At 39.9% G+C, this 24,117-nt stretch overlaps 1 protein-coding gene across 1 annotated transcript in view; it reads left to right on the forward strand.

Annotated features, from left to right (window-relative positions):
• Positions 1-24,117, forward strand: part of LOC139755547 (influenza virus NS1A-binding protein-like) — a 57,624-nt gene that overhangs the window by 17,727 nt on the left and 15,780 nt on the right. Inside the window, exons 2-7 of the mRNA XM_071673981.1 lie at positions 7,848-7,978; positions 9,903-10,013; positions 13,378-13,509; positions 15,476-15,616; positions 18,041-18,220; positions 22,463-22,597. Of these exons, the coding sequence (XP_071530082.1) occupies positions 7,853-7,978; positions 9,903-10,013; positions 13,378-13,509; positions 15,476-15,616; positions 18,041-18,220; positions 22,463-22,597 (825 nt within the window). The 5' untranslated portion in view covers positions 7,848-7,852. The remainder of the gene's footprint in view (positions 1-7,847; positions 7,979-9,902; positions 10,014-13,377; positions 13,510-15,475; positions 15,617-18,040; positions 18,221-22,462; positions 22,598-24,117) is intronic.

Genomic DNA, 24,117 nt, shown 5'->3' on the forward strand with positions numbered 1-24,117 from the left:
GGAGCGTCTGGAACATCGTCTCCAGCTGTTATAAAACAATTCGTGGTGCAACTGTTAGCTAGACTTGACCTCCCAGTCACACCTTATCATCACTGAGGCAGCTGCTCTCGTGCAGTGAAATGGCTCAAAACAAGAAAAACAAACTTCAAATTTGTATTTCGATATGCCTGCTTGTGTCTTTGGATATATATTTATTTTCTACGTAAGTTTACTTCGTTTCGAGTAATTATATTAACGTTTAAGAGGGCTTTAATATACACGTGGGGTTGTACAGCTGGGTAGTAAGAAATCATACGAGTTTTAGGGCTCAAATAATGATTGTGAGGGAGCGGCCGGATGTGTTTATTTTGGGGGGTTACGCTTGTTGTAAAAACTTGGTAAATTTTATGGGGGGGAAGGGATGGTATTGTGGGTAAGGGTCTCATTAAAATATTTTGATCTCAACAGAAGAGTAAAATGCGAAGCCTCGCCACGCATAAGCACTTCATGAGCTATTATTCCGCGCACAATGAAAGCACGCTGGACAAAGGACCCACAAAAAAAATACCATTATATTTTTTATTTCGTCTTCCTTGGTATTTCTATTGAGCGTCAGTTTTTGACCGTAGAATTCCCCAGGCAACTTAAGGCCTCACTTGCGCAGGAAAAGCTTCTGTTCCATGTTTATATATATATATAACATACAAACCTCCAATAGCCAGGATCGAAACCAGGACCCCTGCGTAGCCCGTAGCCGACGGTTGTACTGCTGCTAGGCCACAGCATAACGGTAATGCTCCCGCCATCAACACAGGTGTCCCGTGTTCGATCCCGGCTGTTGGAGGTTTGTATGTTATATGGTAGTGCACGTTCATATGCACTATATATTATTTCAGTTCATTTCTTGAAAAAATTATCATAATACAATCCCAGGTATTTTAAGGGGTTCCTGCAGCTTCGCGCTCCACTCCAAGCAATGAAAGGAGTGGAATGAAATGATGGACTTCCTTGGAGAGAGTTTTTCCCCAACCGGAATACATGCATAGTGCCATTGTACAAAGGCAAAGGGGATAAAGGTGAGTGCTCAAATTACAGAGGTATAAGTTTAAGTATTCCTGGGAAATTGTGTGAGGGTATTGATTGAGAGGGTAAAGGCATGTCAGAGCATCAGATTGGGGAAGAACAGTTTGGTTTCAGAAGTGGTAGAGGATGTGTGGATCAGGTGCTTGCTTTGAAGAATGTATGTGAGAAGTACTTAGAAAAACAGACGAATTTGTATGTAGCATTTATGTATCTGGAGAAGGCATATGATAGAGTTGATAGAGGTGCTCTGTGGAAGGTATTAAGAGTATGTGGTGTGGGAGGTAAGTTGCTCGAAGCAGTGAAAAGTTTTTATCAAGGATGTAAGGCATGTGTACGAGTAGGAAGAGAGGAAAGTGATTGGTTCCCAGTGAATGTCCGTTTGCGGCAGGGGTGCGTGATGTCTCCATGGTTGTTTGTTTACGGATGGAGTTGTGAGGGAGGTGAATGCAAGAGTTGTGGAGAGAGGGCAAGTATGGAGTCAGTTGTGGATGAGAGGGCTTGGGAAGTGTCAGTTGTGTTCGCTGATGATACAACGTCGATGGCTGATTCGGGTGAGAAACTGCAGAAGTTGGTGACTGAGTTTGGTAAAGTGTGTGAAAGAAGAAAGCTGAGTAAATGTGAATAAGAGCAAGGTTATTTGGATAAGTAGGGTTGAGGGACAAGTTAATTGGGAGGTAAGTTTGAGTGGAGTGGAGTGAAGTGTTTTAGATATCTGGGAGTGGATTCAGCAGCGGATGGAACCATGGAAGAGGAAGTGAGTCACAGGGTGGGGGAGGGGGCGAAGGTACTAGGAGCGTTGAAGAATTTGTGGAAGGTGAGAACGTTATCTCGGAGAGCAAAAATGGGTATATTTGAAGGAATAGTGCTTCCAACAATGTTATATGGTTGCGAGGTATGGGCTATAGATATGGTTGTGAGGATGGTGGATGTGTTGGTGGAAATGAAATGTTTGAGGACAATATGTGGTGTGAAGTGGTTTGATCGAGTAAATAATGAAAGGGTAAGAGAGATGTGTGGTAATAAAAGGAGTGTGGATGGAAGAGCAGAGGAGGACATGTTGAAATGGTTTGGCCACATGGAGAGAATGAGTGAGGAAAGATCTACAAGGTGATATATGTGTCAGGTGGAGGGGACGAGGAGAAGTAGGAGACCAAATTGGAGTTGGAAGGATGGAGCGAAAAAGATTTTGTGCAATCGGGGCCTGAACATACAGGAGAGTGAAAGGCGTGTAAGGATTAGTGAATTGGAACGATGTGGTATACCGGGGTCGACGTGCTGTCAATGGATTGAACCAGGGCATGTGAAGCGTCTGGGGTAAACCATTGAAAGTTTTGTGGGGCCTGGATGTGGAAAGGGAGGTGTGGTTTCTATGCATTGCACATAACAACTAGAGACTGAGTGTGAACGAATGTGGACTTTGTTGTCTTTTCCTGGCGCTACCTGTGCGCGCGCGGGGGGAGGGAGGGGATGCCGTTTCATGTGTGGCGGGGTAGCGACGGAATGAATGGGGGCAGCAAGTACGAGTGTTTACATGTGCATACATGTATATGTCTGTGTATGTATATGTATGTATACGTTGAAATGTATAGGCATGTATATGTGCGTGTGTGGGCGTTTATGTATATACATGGGTGGGTTGGGCCAGGTCTTTCGTGTTTCCTTGCGCTACCTCGCAAACGCGGGAGACAGCGAATAAGTATAAAACAATATACGTATATATTATATATATATATATATATATATATATATATATATATATATGTGTGTGTGTGTGTGTGTGTGTGTGTGTGCTTGTCATTTTTACTGACGAGACCGATAAATGTGATATGACCACTTGTTAAAGAAATGTGAAATGCAAGAAAATTTGGCTGTTCGACAACCCCACGAGTGGCGGACACGGCAAGGAAGCGTTACTGGAATGTCTTGAGGGAGGTGGACGTCGGCAGGAAGTGTGTCAGTTTTTGACTGGATTGTTGATGCAGGATGGAATTCATCATCATAATGCGATTTTTTTTTTTTGGGGGGGGGATGTGCTGTAAGAAGTGCTGGATGTTTTCAGTTCAAGGACAAATTCATTACTGAATCGAAATGCCAGTTCTCCGAGAATTTGTTTCCCGTCGTAAGACTTAAATGAAACCAGTCATTTAGAAGTACGTGTGAGTAATATTCATTTTACTCAATCATCTGATCTTCAGGATCTTAGAGGTGACTGGGAAAGATCCAACGAATGATATTTATTAGGAATTCGCATAGGTTATGCTGGAGGCAGAATCAAGGTTGATAACCATGATCATAACGAAACATTGATAATTCTATGCACATAAACTAAAATCAGAGATAATTATGTCGCAAAAAGGAAACATTTTGTGATTATTGATCTGTTTTTGTATTGTCTACGAAGAGCATCTAGGAGACCCAGCTCTCCTAATGTAAACATTAAAAGTGGTTCCTTGATGAGTCCTAATCTCCAAAACTGATACTGTTTGGTCGTCCTTAGTTTCCCCTCTGTGCCTATAAAATGGAAGTATATCATGATGCTTACAAATTTGGTCTCGCCACGCAACCCTTTCCCTTTAAAAAAATAATCGGCTGTCTGGCTGGTATGTACCTCGACCTTTGAAAAGTAGTTAACGCACAACAGTGCCTAATAAACGTAGTTTGATCAGAATATCAATTACGAAATAGGGAATGTACTCAAGAAGTATTTCATGACTTGTTTCTGCCTTGTTGTAACAGACATCCTTGGATGAAACTGCGTTCTGTACTTCAGTCATAAGAAAAACCCGAAGCTAGTCGTTAACCAGGGAAATATACCCGAACAAATTGCATCAAATTAAGTCATTGTTAAAAAAAAAAAAAAACTACGTGGTGTATATGCCGTGACATCAAGCACCAAAAACAACGCCAGAGGAACACGACTTAGTAAGCACGTTGTGTGATCCAAATAACAAAATAAACACAGCTGCACTGGGACACTGCAAGACCATTGTTGCCATGGGAAGCAAACTTCTTTGTAGGGAGAAATAAAAGGATGAGTTAAACTTGAGTAATGGAGACGTTAGACGTACAGGTCTGGACCAAGACATGATCTCCAAAAAGGAAATATTCCAGAAAAGCACTAAAAAAAACAAGAACCATTATCTTGGTACGTTAGCAAGTCAAAATGCATTTTCCACGTTGAAACAGGTTTTTTAAAGTGCAGATTTTTTCAGAAAAATGAGACATGATGATACATACAAACGTAACTTAAGATGCTGTAGGACACCGTAGAGTACAACAGTTGGCCCACACAAAATGAGCGCTAATTTCTCTTAAAACTGGCGGTACAAAATTGTAAGTGGCACAAGGGATGAGCAGATTCTAGACATGTTATCCATGTAGACATGACAAATATTTTTAACGCACAAGAGATTAATGATTGTAAATATTTTTAAAACATTCATGAATCGAAAATAGATATTTAGGAAAGCATATACATCAGCAGGATAAGATTGTACAAGGTCATTGTTGGTGGAGAGTTAGACATTTGTTTACAAGGAAATTTAAGTAATGTCTCTAACAAAGTTTAATAGGCTAGTCACCAAAACAACAACAGCATCTTGCTTGTTCTCAAAATGCTGGTGGGCAAAACAACAATCGTGGCCACTTGCGAGTCGGCTGTGAACGGATGTCAAATAAAACAAACCTTTGGATTCTGAGGCACAAAACAGAAAGATATAAAGTGAAATTAAATTGTTCATATAAGTTGCTATGCACTTTGCAATATCGCCATTAGACCGTTGGAGGGCGGAGGAGCTGACAGATTACAAATTCCCAGCTTACAAAGACCTCTCCAAATTGCGTTGCAGAAGGCAAACTTGACTATGCAAAACATAATTAATGTAATGACTGTTTGTCACTGTTTGTTCAGTCGAGTTGGGGCTTTAACATACACGCGACAATGATTCAGAAATAGTTAAAATGATTGCTTGAATCAGTAGCTACAATACTGTCAAGAGAAACTACTTACCGGTGATGAAATGAATCCCGCACACTTTCACGTCACTGTCTGGGCTTGTCTTTGCCAGGTATAAAAATTTTTTCTTCGATTAATGGCTGCCACCCAAATTCTCCTTCCCGGGTATTTTGTTAAGACGACTGAAAGTCAGATTTGAACCCATAGTTTGTTGAATGGCACATCCGACAGCTATACAGCTTTTCACCTTGTTCAAAAACGTAAAAAGAGAGAGATTGTATACACAGAACAACACTAAATGCCCAAAATGAGAACACAAAAATAATCACAGTAACGTTCCCTGCCCACCAGGCTTTCAAAAAGTCACGTGACATCACTATTGACGGCACTCAGTATCCTTATATCAGTTAAGAATACATCGTTAGTGAAGTGATATAGATAACATATTGATTAATTTGTAGAAAAAAAAAATGAGTATAGATATAGATACGGAAAATATTGGTTTTGAAAACCAATTATTCTTGGTCATGTAAATGCTTGATAAATCTTACAACTTCTGTCTTCGTTTGTTACATATAAAAGTTTTAATGTAGAAAAATTGGGCAGTTATCATATGGTAATCCCTGAATCGTTCCTGCAGTGTAAAATAAAAGGACAGTTTCAGGTGATGCCTAAAAACTTTTAGAGCACTGGTTGCAACATTAATTTTTCACCGACCTTTCATTTCAAACATACGAAGGTATATATTTTACCCTTTACTACACTATTTGGTGTAAGATATTCACAGTATTCGAGTTTGAGATTGATAGGTTTAAAGTATTGGGTTGGTTAGGTGGAGGGCATCAGTGATGGAGTGTGCTAGAGAGAGGTAATAGTAGAAACGTGTGGGTACTTTTGAAGATGTGCTGTAATTGACCGTTTTAAGGTAACAAGAAAAAATTGAATGCACCAGAAGTCCTCACCCCTGTCTGCTTTTACCTGGGGTCATGAGGAGAATACAAATAACGTGGAGAGTGAAGACTAAGGACCCAGTTCCTACCCTATGGAGCCCTAATACCAGCTGCCTTGTGACCCAAGACATGCACCAGGAGGTGGGACATGCATCTACCATCATATGCCAACTATGTCAGTATAGTTGAGAGTGTCTTTAAATTTCTTTTTAGTTTTATACACACACACACACACACACACACATATATATATATATATATATATATATATATATATATATATATATATATATATATATATATATATATATATGTATGTATATGTATATATGTATATATTATAACATGGTGCAGTGTGAGTGTAGAATTATCTCACAGCAACTCACAAATAGTTATCACACACATGGGGCTTCGTAGTGTAGTGGATTTGAGTACTGATTATGAATCAGCATGATCCCGTGTGAAATAGAGCCCACATTGGTTCGAATCCTGGGCATGGCAGTCAGGTCACAAGTAGTTCTAGTTGTTCATTGTCCCATTGGGGCCGTCAATAAAGGGGTTCCTGGCTTAGGGTGGTGTATATATATATATATATATATATATATATATATATATATATATATATATATATATATAAAGACATGGTGCATATGTACAAGGTCAAGAGACAGGGCAACTTTAGTTAGATACTCTCCCTGTAACACACTGTATATATCAGTAGGTATATGTTATTGAGAGTTGGTTGTGTGATAGAGCGATTTTGTGTTTGCAAACTTACACCTGCAACCCAAATGTGTAGGAGACAGAAGGAAAAGACAGCAGTTTGGGCTAGGGAATGGGAACCTGCCAGCCACTGTAGTGCTAACTTACTGTGCTGCCATTATTAATCCTCCAGATACCCACATGGTAGTACTTCCTAGTTCAGTTGGATTCCTACCATTTCTCTGTGAGTTTGTTTAGCTCACTTATAGCATCATCTGCAAGCAAATTACCAGAGACTCAGTCCCTCTGGCATGCCTTTTTCAGAGATCAGGAATAACTATGGCCACAATTTGGGCTAAGCCTTTACATTCCCACAAGTATTTTTTAGTTTGTAAAGACATCTCTGACATGTCCTGTTTCTTATGCTTATATGATATTCTGTTGTAGCTTCAGGTGAATGTGTTGTGTAGCAGCCATAACTTAGAGATTTTTAGGAAATGCACATGAGGTCCAAGAGATTTATAGGAAATGCATAAAGTGGACCTCTTACACTTACTAGAAGCAAGGACGTTAAATCATCTGACAAAGAATCAAGACTTACTGGGATGACTCTTAAGTTTAGGGGTGTCTAATTTTTTCATGGTGACCAACATGGCATGGACAAATATATTCAGTCAAGGCCATCTCATTGTAGAGTTATAGAAAGAAAGTAGACATTGATTATGACAGCCTAATACTACCCCCTCCTCCCTACCCATTTCAGTTTTATTCATGAACAGTGGCACCACATGAGATGTTTCCTCCCCAAGCCAAACCTCTCATAACCAATATTTTCCAGGATTAACTTCTCTCATAACAGCTTGTCAAAGAGAAATTTATCATCGCTTGTTATCCCACAAAATTTTATCCATTCTGACCTGTATACCCCAAGGCAGACATTACATGCCTGTTTTTCTTCCCCATAATTAATTCCACTTGATCATATTTTGATATTCCTCTCAAGATTGACCTCACATGATCTATTGTCTTGCTAAGTAAAGATTCATCTCCTCTCACATCATAGAATACTTGCCCCATTTCTCTCCATCAAGATTACCTATTGAATTTATTTTTTCCCTTCGGTGATTAGCTGCAACAGACCTGCAACATTGGTGAGTAATGTTATATTGTCTTTGCAGGAAAGATGGTGACTGAAGGCAAGATGAAGGGCAGCCTGGTGATGGATGACCTGCCGGAGGTCCTGCACCAGCGCCTGGGACAGCTAAACCAGCTCAGGAAGAGTCGACACTTCTGTGATGTTGTCCTCCAAGTGAGTCGGGGGCTATGGGATCAGGAGCATGGGAAGTTGATTGGAGGTGGGGTAATGGCTGAGGAGTAGGATGGGTAAGTTAATGGGAAGCAGAGGAACATGAGGGGAGGAAGCGTAAAGGGAGGTGGAGGAATAGAGAAGGAGCAGTAAGAATTAGGGTATTAATGAACGTAAGTAAAAGAGGAGTGATAAAAAATGAAGGTGAAAGGAGCAGCTTCTGCAAGTGAAGGAGGAATATGAGCTGGTAATGAAAGCCAGGGAAGTAGAGAGAAATGATGTAATCCAGTCCATACCCTCTAGATATTCTGGGCAGGCTAAAAGTGCTGATAGTAAGACAAGAGGAGGTAGAAATGAAAGATCTGGTTTATGAAGTATAAAGATTACTGAGAATTATTCTTAAGGTGTCATAAGATACTGGCATGAAAATTATGTTTATAATATGAGAAGGTACTGGGGAAATAAGACAAAAAGTAACCATTTTATTTCCTGGGTATGTTAAGTGCTGATCATTGGTACTTTTCATTGGCTCAGATGCTGGAACTCAGCCAGCAGTTGTCAGCCAGTACTGCCATGTGCTCTCTCTCTCTCTCTCTCTCTCTCTCTCTCTCTCTCTCTCTCTCTCTCTCTCTCTCTCTCTCTCTCTCTCTCTCTCTCTATGTACAGTCCACAAGGAAATGGGCACAGAATTCAGTAACCTCTAATGAGAAATTCTATAGTCTACATTGCAGCTGTATTGATAAAAGGTTGAAGTAGCTTGTTACAGGATGAATGGATAAAGTTGCCATGGTCACCTTTCAACTAGATTGATAAAAGGTGCTGCAGTAGCTTGTTACATCTGAATGGATGAAGGGTGTCACTTTAACCTGTCAAAGCTGGATGGATGACGGGTGTTGTAGTAACCTTTCTTAGTGAGATGGATGAAGGGTGAATAACAGATGTAATTGTAGCCTTCATAGTTGTGGATGGATGAAGATTGTTGCCATAGCATGGCATTGTGGATGGATGAAGGGTATCATTTTAGCTTATCACAGCTGAACAGATGAAAGGGGTTGCTGTAGTCTTGCAACTGGTAGGATGAATGTATGGCTGTAGTTTGTTGATCACCTGTAATGTTAGTGGAGAGTAGCTGGTTTCAGCTATTATGGTTGAAGTATGATTTGGATGTGATTTGTAGTCTAGTACCATTCAAAGAGTTTGTGGTATTGATCATGGTACTCATGTGATGAAGTGTATGATTGGTTGCATCATGGTTTTTCGATTCAAGAACAGGGTGTGGGGGTGAGAATTACTGGAAATTCTCTGTCTGTTGAAGCTTGTGAGGTGAGCAGAGAAGCATCATCATAACTTGCAGGAAACCATCCTGTGGAGGTAAAAGACCTCAAAAAGAGAATATGCTTACAGAAGTATTGGATGAAATAGATCATATGAATTAAGTGAAGAAGTAGTCACTGGACAAAACAAAGGATTTAAGAAAATGAATCGTAGAAAAGAGAGATTAAGAGAATTTATGCCCAGAAATGTAAGACTTCCTTCTTTGCACAAATAGGTAATCAGACACATACTTCCACATACACTTGCTCATGGACATACTTATACTCACATACACACATAGATGTACTAAGACCATTTCACACACACCAAAATAGACCAAAACCATGAACAGTTAAGTAGATTCCATCCATCACTTTAAGGAAATGCTTGTTTGACATCACATATATCATGTCTTCTTTCTGCTTGCATATTCTAGCTTGTATCTGTGAAACATTGTTGTAGTTTCTCAATAAAGAAGCACATGGCTCTCTTTCTGATTAGCTCCTCATGTATATTTTAAGCACATGTCTTTGGTTTAGAATATAATCTGATATGTAAAGATTTTAATTTTGCCTTTTTCTTTGTTTCTCAATTGACAAGGATTTTTTTACAGGTTGGGAGCTCAGAAATCCATGCTCATCGCTCTGTCTTGGCTTGTGCTTCACCATATTTCTTTGAGTTATTTACTTCTGAGGATGATCATAAGACTGCACATGAAGGAAGGGTAAGTTAGTAAAAAACTGTTGATCATAATTATTAAGTTTTTTCAATGCCAGACTACATTGTATATTTGCACAGTGGCAGTATTGTAACCAGTGAGGTTAAACAGGTGCTCCTATTGTGATAAGGGGGCTTAAAAGTTTTGAATTACAGTTTCTCAAAGGGATATTCTAGTTTTATGGAGCATGCAAATCTCACTCCACCTTCTCATGCTAACCATGTTATTTCACCATTAGAGGTGGAAGAGAAGGGAGAAGCATTGCCGATCTCCATCAGGGCACTAATAGGTTTTTAAATCCAGACAGATGCTTGAGGTATGCTGGGATTTTAGTATTTTGGACAGTTTGGAGCACTGCTGCCTTTAGGAAACACTATACTAGAGTTGCCCTTTGCTAATGGCCTATTAAGGCTAAGAAGTGGCACTGGAGTCTACCACTTGTTTATAGGGAGTAATAGGGATGAGCGGTTGAGGGTGATGGTCCTTAATGTAAATGGGATGACTGGTTAGAATAAAGGAGGGAGCTTGTTGAGAAATTTAAAAGTTAGTTTTGATATGCTGGGGATCAGGGAAACCCATATCCTTGTGTAGGGTGTATGGAGTGAAAAAAGAAATGAGGAATGCAAGTTATGGGAGTGCATGGAAGGAATGGTGTGGATGGGAATGACTGAAAATTATCCATGAAGTTCCCTAGGGAAGGAAGGATATGCAATTGTGCTCTGATCAAGAGTATGGATGGAATCAGTCAAGAACAGTGTGGGTGATCGGAAAGGCTGAACTTGTTACACGTGTAGTTATGTGTATATGTGCCTGTGAATATGAAGACTGAGTGGTAAGTTGTTTAGAGGTGAGAGAATGGTTGCCATAATGGGAGATATTAATGCAAATGTGGGATGAAATTGACATGGTAGTTGGTAAATGGGGAGTAAATGAGAATAGAAGTTATCTAGTGGATGTCTGCACAGAAAAGAATTTATTCCTTGCAGACATCTTTTTTGAGCACAAGATGATCTACAGGTATACATGGATGAGAAATGATGGAAAATAACAGAAGGGTTTGATTGATTATGGGGCAGTGGACAAAGGTTGAGAAAGGTTGTGGATCTTGTGGGGTTGGAGATTAGGGAGAGGTAGAGGTGTGATGTAAGGAAGAATAGAGAGGTAAAAGTGTTGGCAAGTGAGAAAATGAATCAGAAAGAATGCAAGGAGGATTATGAAAGGAGGGTGACCAGAGGTTTAGTTGGAAGTGTAATAAATGTAGGGATGCAGTCATGTGTGAATGAGATGTTTAAGATGTTTAGATAAAGACTTAAAGATTGTAGAGTTAGTAGTTGGATATACGGTCATGAGATATGGGAATAAAAGGGGAAATGCTGGGGAAGAGAAGGAAATGGTGCATGGTACATTGCTTGAAAGGATTGTACCATTGGAATTTTAGCAAAGTAGGTGGAAAGAATACGAGTTAGCAGAATGTTAAGAAGCTGAAAGCATAGAAAAAGTAGAAGATTTTGGAAGAAAGTTGAGTGAAAAGGTTAGGGAAGATGAGAAATTGTACTGGAAGGAGGTGAAAGTGGAAAGAGGTGAATGTTAGAGTGGAAATGTTAATGTGAACAGTAAGGAAGGGGACTTGCTGAATCAAATAATTAAGTAGAAGGAAGGTGGAAAGAGTATTTTGCAGAACTGATGAATGTAGAGGTGAGGCTGCAGTTGTTAAATGCATGGGTATGGAGGATGGAAGTTAAGCCATACAAATGCAAGGGCATATAGCAAGAAAGGAGGTATAAAGGGAGGGTATTGATTAAGAAGGTGAAGGCAGGTACAGAGCATCAGAGTGGGGTTGAGCAGTGTGGTTTCTGAAGTGGTAGAGGATGTTTGGATTAGGTGTTAACTTCAATTTGAAGAATGTATGTGAGAAATATTTAGCGAAACAGATGGATTTGTATGTGGCATATATGGATCTGAAGAAGACATTTAATAGGGTTGGTAGAGATGCTTTGTGGAAGGTATTAAGAATATATGGTGTGAGAGGTAAGCTACGAGAAGCATTGAGAAGTTTTTATCAAGGGTGTATGGCATGTGTGCGAGTAGGAAGAGAGGAGAGTAGATGGTTCCCAGTGAAGGTTGATCTGTGGCAGGGGTGAGTGATGTCACCATTGTTGTTTAATTTGTTTATGGATGGGGTGGTTAGGGAGGTGAATGCAAGAGTTTTGGAGAGAGGGTCAAGTATGCAATCTGTTTGGGATGAGAGGGCCTGGGAAGTGCGTCAATTGTTGTTCACTGGTGATAGAGCACTGGTGGCTGATTCGAATGAGAAACTGCAGAAGTTGGTGACTGAGTTTGGAAAAGTGTGTGAAAGAAGAAAGTTAAGAGTAACTGTGAATAAGAGCAAGGTTATCAGGGTCAGCAGGGTTTAGAGACAAATTAGTTGGGATGTTAGTTTGAATGGAGAAAAATTGGAGGAAGTGAAGTGTTTTCGTTATCTGGGAGTGGACTTGGCTGCGAATGAAACCATGGAAGCAAAAGTGAGGCATAGGGTGGGGGAGGGGGTGAAGGTTCTGGGAGCGATGAAGAATGTGTGGAAAAAGAGAACATTATCTTGGAGAGCAAAAAATGGGTTTATTTGAAGGATTAGTAGTTCCAACAATATTGCATGATTGTGAGGCATAGGCTGTAGATATAGTTGTACAGAGGAGGGTGGATATGTTGGGATGGAATGTTTATGGGCAATTCTTAGTGTGAGGTGCCTTGATTAAGTAATGAAAGGGTAAGAGAGGTGTGTGGTAATAAAAGAGTGGGATTGAGAGAGCAGAAGAGGGTGTGTTGAAATGGTTTGGACACATGGAGAGAATGAGTGAGGAAAGGTTGACAAAGAGGATATATGTGTCAGAGATGGAGGGAACAAGGAGAAGTGGGAGACCAAATTGGAGAGGAAGAATGGAGTGAAAAAGCTTTTGAGTGATTGGGGCCTGAACATACAGAAGGATGAGAAGCGTGCAAGGAATAGAGTGAATTGGAACGATGTGGTATATCAGGTCAACTCGCTGTCACTGGACTGAACCAGGGCATGTGAAATGTCTGGGGTAAACCATGGAATGATCTGTGGGACCTGGATGTGGATAGGGAGCTGTGGTTTTGGTGCATTACACATGACAGCTAGAAACTGAGTGTGAATGAATGTGGCTTTTTTTTGTCTATTTTCCTGGCACTGCCTTGCTAGCGCAGGGGGTGGCAATGCTGTTTCCTGTAGGGCGGGGTGGGGATAGGAATGGATGAGGTGAAGCAAGTATGATTATATTTTATTATATAATGTATTAATAAGATGAATATTAAGTAGATAGATATTTAGAGAAAAAACTCGTTCTTTTTTCAGCTGATGTACAAACTAAGCAGCGGATTTGATAAGGATTCAATCGAGAGGCTTGTGAGCTATGCCTACACTGGATACCTGGAAGTGCCTGAATCCCTTGTCAAAACTGTTTTCTTTGCCGCTAAAAGGCTTAAGGTTTGTACATCCTTAACAGTATACACTGGTATCCTAATTAATCATAATTTTCTTTTAAGAGGATTTACATTGTTGCACTCAGAGGAATTCAACATTCATGCTGCCCCCAAAATACTTAGGTATTATTAGACTCTGCCTGCTTGTGGTTACAGATTAAGTAAAAAGTCTTTTTTGGTGAGGCTATATCATTGTAAGTGGACAAAAGGAGTACAGTTTCACTGAGGACCTTCTCACTCCAAAAGAGTCTGTCATTTTCCTACTCCTGATTGGAGTGCAGCATTGATCTGCAAAAGCTTTATGCGATGGGTCCTGGAGCTGTATAATTGTTTATGAATACTTATGAAGTGGGCAGTTGTTACAGGACTCAGCTTGCTTGTGTTTACATGGTGAGTGAAAGGTCACCTTTGGTGAGGATGTATCATGATTAATTGATAAGTAAAAAATGGAACTTTTCACTGCAGTGGAGTGCACCATTTCCTTTCTTATGATTGTAGTGAAACTTCAAAGCTGGGGTTATATGATAATGATTATAATTATGAAGGATGACGATTATGAGGATGATTTTCTCACACTTAATTTTTTCATTAGGATTTGAATTAAAACTTCAGCTTATAAAAAATTTCTAAAGCTGAAAATTAACACCATAGTTCATGTAATGAGAACAGTGTGTTGTTAAGTAGAAAAGAGAAATTATCATCAGTATATCTGTCTAGTTCTATTCGTAAAGGGTATATCCATTGCAACTTCATATTACTTTATGCAATAGAATGTTTCAAAAAGAAAATGCTGAAAATTTGAACAAAATCCATGGAAAATTCTTTGAGATATCACAGAAGAATGATCTTTCTTACCTTTATGAGAATTGAGTTTGAGCAGTCCTAGTTACCTACATTGCTGTGACATCATTGTTTGAGCCACCATATTGTGAAAAGGAATAACTTGCATTGGACTAAGAAACAGGAGTTTTTGAGTTGAATTGTGGATAATGTAAAATCTTTAAAGGTTTCTAATTAGCATTTAAGTTAAATTAGTTTAAAATTCGTTCTGTAAATTTATTAGTCAGTATAGATAGTTTTGTAATTAAACTATAAAGTTTGGTAGGGACAATTATGGCAGATGGCGACATTGGAACCTCACCGTCCTCAGGTTCAGGCAGCCGCATACAAGATGGTAAAAGATATGTTGCAGCATGACAAACAGGAATGATTTTACTCTCCATTCCTTTCCATTAGATTTTCTGGCAGTCAAGCAGCAGTAGATCCAGTCTGTAAAAGTCAGGCACATGAACTGGAAAGGACCTACCAAGCACTCTGTATTTTCTTGTTTTTACTTTCCACTCGTATCTGCTTTAGTTCAGAATAATGGAGCCTTGAAGCAGACAGTTATGCAGGTGAACACTTGACAGGATTTACATCAACTTAAACTAACAAGGAAGTTAAGGCAAATCTTTTATTCCTTCATGGGATAATAAACTTCAACAAGGAAGCCAAGGTTAATCTCATATTCCTTCATGGAATAATGCTGTCATTTGCTGTGCTTATAGCATGAATCCCATTAGAGAGAACTATAGATTTGAAGAACAGCCTCTTCTTTCTCATCATCCTCAATTTTTTGTTAGTGAATTTAATGTTTTTTAGTGTTAGAAGTACCCAAAAATCCATATTATAAGGGGGTACCCCATAGAGTGTAGTAGATTCCTACAGCGCAGTGACCCACTGAATGGTGAAAGAAGGACAAACCTTCAGGATGGGGTCATTAAGGTTTTACTAGCCCTGACAAATTTACTGTGTTTAGGGGACTTTTTCTCATAGATCCCTTATTCAGGAATCTCTCTCTCTCTCTCTCTCTCTCTCTCTCTCTCTCTCTCTCTCTCTCTCTCTCTCTCTCTCTCTCTCTCTCTCATTACTGTTTTTCTCCAAAAAATATACAGTAGATAATTCTGTAATGACATGCTTCATTTTCGCAGATGGAAACTGTGTCTCGGGCTTGTGGTGAACACCTCGTGGCTCATCTGACTCCTGAAAATTGCTTGGCGGTGCGAGCTGTCAGCGGTATTGCTTCCAATGAAGAACTCGTCAAGCGTGTTGATGAGTATATCCAGCAAGTGGTGAGTTTCACCTTAGAAGTTAAAGCATTCTAGAATCCAGGTATTGGACAATGAATGCTTATTGTAAACAATTATAGACTTGAGACTTTAATTTGAACTTTATTATTAGTCACTCTTTAGTTGTCATTTATGCAATGGAACCAGAGCCGACCATCCACAGACCATTTCATGGTGTTTTCTAACTGCTTCATCCCATTATCTATATATTGTCCCAGTATACCCCATCATTCCAGTTAACTCTGTCCCATGCATGCCTCTCCTGTCTGGATGTTCAGGCCATGACATCTCAAAGCCCCTTTCACTCCGTACTTCCATCTCCTTTGTATCCCCATTCCTGATGTTTTCTTTTCATTCAATATGTAGATCCTCAGTGTCGTTCTTTGATTTCCCACTCCATGTGTTCATCCATTTCCATACCCAGGCCACTTCTCTCAATTAGACTGTGCTTACTATCAAACTTTGCCATACATTGTCATTCTACACATGGTCAACCAACCTTATTGTGCATATTGTTCTCAAGTGTTTAATTTTCAACTTGTTTAACCTCTTCTGTTCCTTTATATTGTTAGGCCGTAGACTTGCATCCATACAGTAAAGCTGGGACTACTTTACCATCATACATTCCCATCTTTACCCTAACAGACAGTGACATGTTTCCAAACTCCTTAATGTATCCAGGACTGTAGTCCCTCCCTTTCCCACCTGATGACTCAACTCCCATGTTTTTTTTCAGCTGCTATGTCCATACCCAGGTACCTAAGACACTCCACTTCCTCCATGTCCTTCCCATTAAAATCTTGTATTCAAACCATCCTGTCTCATCCCCCTGCTACTTCATGGTAAATCTCCTTTTCCTTCTTTTTCACACTTTCCCAAACTTAGACAAGTGTTTGGAGTTTCTCTCTCAAGTCTCCCACCAAAGCTGTGTCATGCAAGCAGTTTCTGGCTCACTTCATAGGCCCCACCAACCTCAGCATACTGTAGCTCCACCCCTTTCTGTAAGACCTTTGCATTTCCTTCTGTCATCACCACATCAGTGAGTAGAGTAGATAGCTATGGTGATATCACACAATATTGACAGACACCCACCTTCATCTGGTCTCACTCGTCCTCCTCCATCCCATCCTGTACATATCTTACTTCCTTGATAAAAACCCTTCATTGCACATAGTAGTATTTCTATCTCACCATGTATTCATGACACCTTTGACTAGGTATCTCTGTCAGCCCTGTTGTATGCTTTCTCCAGTTATATAAATGCTACGTTCAAATCTTCCTTTAACTCCGAGTTCAGTATCTTTTGAACAAGTTCTTCAGAGTTAGCTCAAACTAATCCAAGCTTTTGAAGTTTTTCTTTGGATCTGCATTTAGAGGCATGTCATCTTCAAACAACAACTGATTAACCAACCTGTTCCTTCACCCCATTATAAATATGTATATAATGCAGACTGCATGCTTATGGTTACACTGCAGGAGAAAAGTCAGCTTCACTGAGTTTGTATCATTGTCAGTATTTGAAAAGAAATACAATTTTGTTAAGAACATTCACTCCAAAGAAGTTCATTCTTTTCGTTACTGATTGTTTTGCACTCTTGAAGATGCAGGATCCTTTTTAAGTCGTCCTGGGGATATATAATTAAAAGAACTGGTTTTATTTTGAATGAAATTGGTATACTTCACCTGCAAGAGGTAACACTGTCAGTGAGAAGTCTCCTTTAAGAATGCTGTATCGTTGTCAGAGTACAAAAAAGCTTACAGCATTTCCAAGGATCCACTTGCTCCATAGAATTCCACTTCATACTGTTTCTGTGTGGTGCATTGCCTCATAGCTGCAGGAGCCAAGGATAACATAAAAAGAAATATGTTCCAAAGTGACTTGCCATACTTTTGAACTTTTCCTATTATTCCAGTAATAGAAGAGTGTTGTTCCTTCTTTTGGAAAATTAAAAAAAAAAAAAAAAGAGGGGGGGGCCAGGTGAGAATATTCCACAAAGGCCCAGTCCTCTGTTCTTAACGCTACCTCGCTAACGCGGGAAATGGCAAATCGTTTGAAAGAAAAGAAAGAAGAGTGTTGTATACTTACAAATGCTATGCTATATATCAGTTCATTTCTCCATAGTTCAGCAGTGCAACACTTATCGATCATCTTCAAGCCCATCAATTATATGAATATGTAACACTCATACCTCTTGGTGCACTTATTCCATGTATCATTTCACTACTGCCATTTTCATCAGGCCATAGCTACCTATCATTCCCAATGCCTCCCATGCTTTTTAGAACCTAAGAATGTTTTGTCCTTGGTCATCAAGCTACAGCAGATTACTGTACATATTTTTGAATAGGAATTCCAAAATGATATTTTGTGATAGATGAATAGACATTGTGAGCATAGTGTATTGAAGGCTTTCTCTCACCTTTCAGAGTGATCTGGTGCAAGTGACAAGGGATTCCCTTGATATTCCTAAAATTCAGGTGTCTGTTATACATAGGACACATGATGAAGCAGCCATCACAGGTCATGCCCTCTGTAACTTAGTTTTGGAATGGGTGAAGAAACAAATGATTGAGCAAGAGTTTCATTTGGATTTGATGAAAGAAAAGGTAAGGATCAGTATCTTTTACTTTAGGTTAGTGTTATTTAAGTGAATTAAAAAACTTACCTATATCTGTAAAGATACAGCCTAAACCTTGATGCTAATCAGTGATCCCAAGTAAAGGTATATATTTTTGTCCGTAATGTGTTCTGAGCTAGTTTCTCTGTTTTCAAGAAACAGTAGAGTTAACTTGTTTTCATATATAAGGATATCACATGACTAATTGTAAATGAACATGATTAGCTTTTAAAGTATTTAAGCAGTTTTACTGCAGATGTGAATATATTTCAACAGCATTTTCTTTAGTTTCATGTCTAATGACAGGTGATGTCTACATGCACTCATACACCCCACGAGTGTAAAGCTCCCTCCCCTTACATGACAACAAATAGGTAATTACATTCACACACACAAAGAAGGTACCATAATTAAGAGAACTGTGGTACATGGAAAGGCTAGAGATATAGATTTTCCCACCTTGAAAGAGAGAAGAGTGAGGGGTGACCTGATCACTGTCAGTTCTATAAAACGGGATTGATGGATGAATGGAATAAGATGACTGAGAACATGGTCAGTACTGACAGCATACATAAGTTTAAGTAGTTGTATGGTACATAATGTCCAAGGGATGGGTCCCCATGGGTGTAAAACTCCCTCCCCACATAATACAAATAGGTATCAATGTGCTTTCTTCCACTTCTGATACATAATATAGTCTTTTTTTCTTTCATACTATTCGCCATTTCCCACATTAGCGAGGTAGCATTAAGAACAGAGGACTGGGCCTTTGAGGGAATATCCTCATCTGGCCCCCTTCTCTGTTCCTTTTTTTTTTTTTTTTTTTTTTTTTTTTTTTTTTTTTGTGTGTGTGTGTGTGTGTGTGTGTGTGTGTGGGGGGGGGGGCTCCCCAGGGGCTCCCAGCCCCCCGCTCCCTTCCCTTTACGTCGCCTTCTACTACACGCAGGGAATACGTGGGAAGTATTCTTTCTCCCCTATTCTCAGGGGATATATATATATATATTATTTATTTATTTTTTTATTTTGCTTTGTCGCTGTCTCCTGCGTTAGCGAGGTAGCGCAAGGAAACAGACGAAAGAATGGCCCAACCCACCCACATACACATGTATATACATACACGTCCACACACGCAAATATACATACCTATACATCTCAATGTATACATATATATACACACACAGACATATACATATATACACATGTACATAATTCATACTGTCTGCCTCTATTCATTCCCATCGCCACCCTGCCACACATGTAATAACAACCCCCTCCCCCCTCATGTGCGCGAAGTAGCGCTAGGAAGACAACAAAGGCCCCATTCTTTCACACTCGGGCTCTAGCTGTCATGTAATAATGCACCGAAACCACAGCTCCCTTTCCACATCCAGGCCCCACAGTACTTTCCATGGTTTATCCCAGACGCTTCAGATGCCCTGGTTCAATCCATTGACAGCACGTCAACCCCGGTATACCACATCATTCCAATTCACTCTATTCCCTGCACGCCGTTCACCCTCCTGCATGTTCAGGCCCCAATCACTCAAAATCTTTTTCACTCCATCTTTCCACCTCCAATTTGGTCTCCCACTTCTCGTTCCTTCCACCTCTGACGCATATATCCTCTTTGTCAATCTTCCCTCACTCATTCTCTCCATGTGACCATACCATTTCAAAACACCCTCTTCTGCTCTCTCAACCACACTCTTTTTATTACCACACATCTCTCTTACCCTTTCATTACTTACTTGATCAAACCATGTCACACCACATATTGTCCTCAAACATCTCATTTCCAACACATGCACCCTCCTCCGCACAACTCTATCTATAGCCCTCGCCTCGCAGCCATATAACATATACATATGTACACATATACATATTCATACTTGGTTGCCTTCATCTATTCCTGACGTAACCCCACCCCACAGGAAACAGCATTGCTACCCCCTGCTTCAGCAAGGGGGTAGCAGGAAAACAGACAAAAAATACCACATTCATTCACACTCAGTCTCTATCTGTTACGCGTAATGCATTGAAACCACAGCTCCCTATCCACATCCAGGCCCCACAGGCCTTTCCATGGTTTACCCCAGATGTTTCACATGCCCTGGTTCAATCCATTATCGGCATGTCAACCCCATTATACCACATCATTCCAGTTCACTCTATTCTTTGTATGCCTCTCACCCTCCTGTATGTTCAGGCCCTGATCGCTCAAAATCTTTTTCACTCCATCCCTCCACCTCCAATTTGGTCTCCCACTTCTTGTTCCTTCCACCTCTGACACATATATCCCCTTTGTCAGTCTTTCCTCACTCATGCTCTCTATATATCCAAACCATTTCATCACACCCTCATCTGCTCTCTCAACCACATACTTTATTACCACACATCTCTCTTACCTTTTAATTACTTACTTGATCAAACCACCTCACACCACATATTGTCCTCCAACACTTCATTTCCAACACATCCACCCTCCTCCGCACAACTCTATCTATAGCCCTCGCCTCGCAGCCATATAACATATACATATGTACACATATACATATTCATACTTGGTTGCCTTCATCTATTCCCGACGTAACCCCACCCCACAGGAAACAGCATTGCTACCCCCTGCTTCAGCAAGGGGGTAGCAGGAAAACAGACAAAAAATACCACATTCATTCACACTCAATCTCTATCTGTTATGCATAATGCACTGAAACCACAGCTCCCTATCTACATCCAGGCCCCACAGGCCTTTCCATGGTTTACCCCATATGTTCACATGCCGTGGTTCAATCCATTTGCAGCATGTCAACCCCGCTATACCACATCATTCCAGTTCACTCTGTTCTTTGCATGCCTCTCACCCTCCTGTATGCACAGGCCCTGATCGCTCAAAATCTTTTTCACTCCATCCTTCCACCTCCAGTATGGTCTCCCACTTCTCCTTGTTCCTTCCACCTCTGACACATATATCCCCTTTGTCAGTCTTTCCTCACTCATGCTCTCCATATATCCAAACCATTTCAACACACCCTCATCTGCTCTCTCAACCACATACTTTATTAGCACACATCTCTCTTACCCTTTAATTACTTGATCAAACCACCTCACACCACATATTGTCCTCCAACACTTCATTTCCAACACATCCACCCTCCTCCATACAACCCTATCTTATCCCATGTCTCGCAACCATATAACACTGTTGGAACTACTATTCCTTTAAACATACCCAATTTTGCTCTCCAAGATAACATTCTCTCCTTCCACACATTCTTCATCACTCCCTGAACTGTCACTCCCTCCCCCATCTGTGGCTCGTTTCTGATTCCATGGTTCCATTCACTGCTGAGCCCACTCCCAGATATCTAAAACACGTCCTCCTCCAATTTTTCTCAATTCAAACTTACATACCAATTAACTTGTCCCTCAACCCTACTGAACCTAATAACCATGGTCTTATTCACATTTACTCTCAACGTTCTCCTTTCACACTCTTTTCCAAACTCAGTCACCAACTTCTGCAGTTTCTAACTCGAATTAGCCTCTAGAGCTGTATCATCAGCAAACAACCACTGACTCACTTCCCTGGCCCTATTATCCCCAACAGACTGCATGCCCTCATAGGCATCCTTTCTTCTGTCATCTTCGTATGTTCAAACCAATTTCAGCATACCCTCTTCAGCTCTCTCATACATGTGATATTTGTTTTGGTTTACCAGATGTTGTAGGATTGTATACTATGAAAAAAAGCTGTGCAACTGTTTTCTTCAGTTACTTTTCCCACTATGAGATATATGAATACTTCCTGAAACTTTAGGTTTCCTGTTAGTAGAAGGACAAAGTCCCGTCCTTCTTTCCTTTCATGCAGTTTTTTATAGTAGATTTTATTCCATCTCCTCAGTAAATTTGATCTTGTCTACTGTAATACATTGATATCAGGTGCAGTCCTTGAACGTAAGTTTTCTCCCAGCTACAGCCAGTCTATCTTTATTACTCATGTATGCTGCTTTTATGTATCTGGTCTCTGTTTCATTGATTTTGGTGACCTGCTGTCTGGTTTTAGGTATCTCTTATATTTTGCTTTTCAAGTGTTTTCCTTACATTTTTGTTGTCACCATGCCCTGTTTGTTAATATATCAACTTATTAAATTCTTTCTCTATGTAATGCATTCACATTTTTCTGCAAATTATGAATATTGCCTGTTCAATCAATTTATTTTTTTCCACCCAGAAACATATGCTGTACCTGAATATTGACAATTCGCTACATGACTGTGCTGATATCCAGTCAGGTGACCTCAATGATTCAGACATCGTTCAAGACTACAAGAAGATGTCTAGAAAACTCTCTCAAACCAGTATCAAGGTAAATCAAGTTGGAATATTGAGTTTGCAAAGAAGGAATAATGAAATTGAATGGTATTGCCAGAAAGAGTATATGTGAATTTTTGTAAGCTTTTACAGTATTTCTGAGGTAGATTTTATTCCCAGAAACAGTACACACTTATTATTGTTTGATTGGAAAGTAAAACATAAGTTTTCTTAATTTCAAGTGATTACCATAGTTCCAGAATAAAGAAAGAAGAGTTGCTGCATTGAAATGTTGATTGTATGGTGTTTAGAGTTCAGGGAGATATGCAAAGTGAGTCATGAAAGGAGGTGTTGAAAGTCTTGTGTAAGATAAAATGTGGCAAGGCGGCTGGAGTGGGTGGCACTGCGGTTGAATTTCTTAAGAAAGGGGATGATTGTGCTTAAATTGGTTAGTTAGGATTTTCATTGTATGTATGATTCATGTTGAGGTGCCTGAGGATTGGTGGATTACAAATATGGTGCCATTAGGTGCCATTATATAAAGGCAAGAAGGACAAAGGTTTGTATATTGTACATGATTAGTTATATGGGGATGTGATGATTGAGAGGGAGAATGCATATACAGAGCATCAGATTTGGGAGGAAGACTGTGGTTTCAGGTGTGATAGAGAGTATGTGGATTAAATAATTGCTTTAAAGAATTTGTGTGAGAAATACCTAAAGAAACAGAAGGAATTATATTCAGCACTTATAGATCTGGATAAAGCATATGTTAGGGTTGATAAAGACGTTTACTTGATGGTCTTATGAATATATGGTGTGGGAGGAAAGCTACTGGAAGCAGTGAGAAGTTTTTATCAGTTTAAAGTGTGTGCAGTTATGTAGTGAGGAGGGTGAGTGGTTTCAGATGAGGGTCTGCAGCAGGGGTGTGTGATATCTCCATTGCAGATGGGGTGGTGAGGGAGGTAAATGCAAAGGTCTTGCAGAGGTGCAAGTATGTAGTATTTAAGAGGCAAGGGGGCCTAGGAAGTGAGGAAGTTGCTAGCTGATGGCTCAGCACTGGTAGCAGATTCGAGTTTGAGACTGCAGAAGTTGGTATCAGAGTTTGGAAGTGTAAGAAAGGAGGGAACTAAGAGCAGTTATGAACAAATGGAAGGGTATTAAGGTTATCAGGGTGGAGGTACAGGTTAGATGGGATGTAAGTTTGAAGAGAGAAAATTTGATGGAAGTGGAGTGTTTTAGATACCTGGGAGTGGACATGGCAGCAAAAGGATTCATGGAAGTGGAAGTGGATCATAGGGTGGGTAAATGGGCAAAGGTTTTGGGAGCATTAAGGAATGTGTAGAGAGGTTATCTGTGAGAGTGAAAATGGGTGTATTTGAAGGTCTAGTAGTCCTCAATGTTGTATGGATGTGAGATATGATCTGTAGATGAGAATATGCTGAGGAGGGTGGATATGATATGATAGAAATTATATGTTTGAAGACAGTAAATTTTGTGAGGTGGTTTGATTGAGTAAATGACATAAGGGTAAGAGAGAGGTGTGGTAATAAGAAGAGAGTGGTTAGAGCTGGA

This window comes from Panulirus ornatus, chromosome 19 (genome assembly GCF_036320965.1).
Source record: "Panulirus ornatus isolate Po-2019 chromosome 19, ASM3632096v1, whole genome shotgun sequence".
Taxonomy (NCBI): domain Eukaryota; kingdom Metazoa; phylum Arthropoda; class Malacostraca; order Decapoda; family Palinuridae; genus Panulirus; species Panulirus ornatus.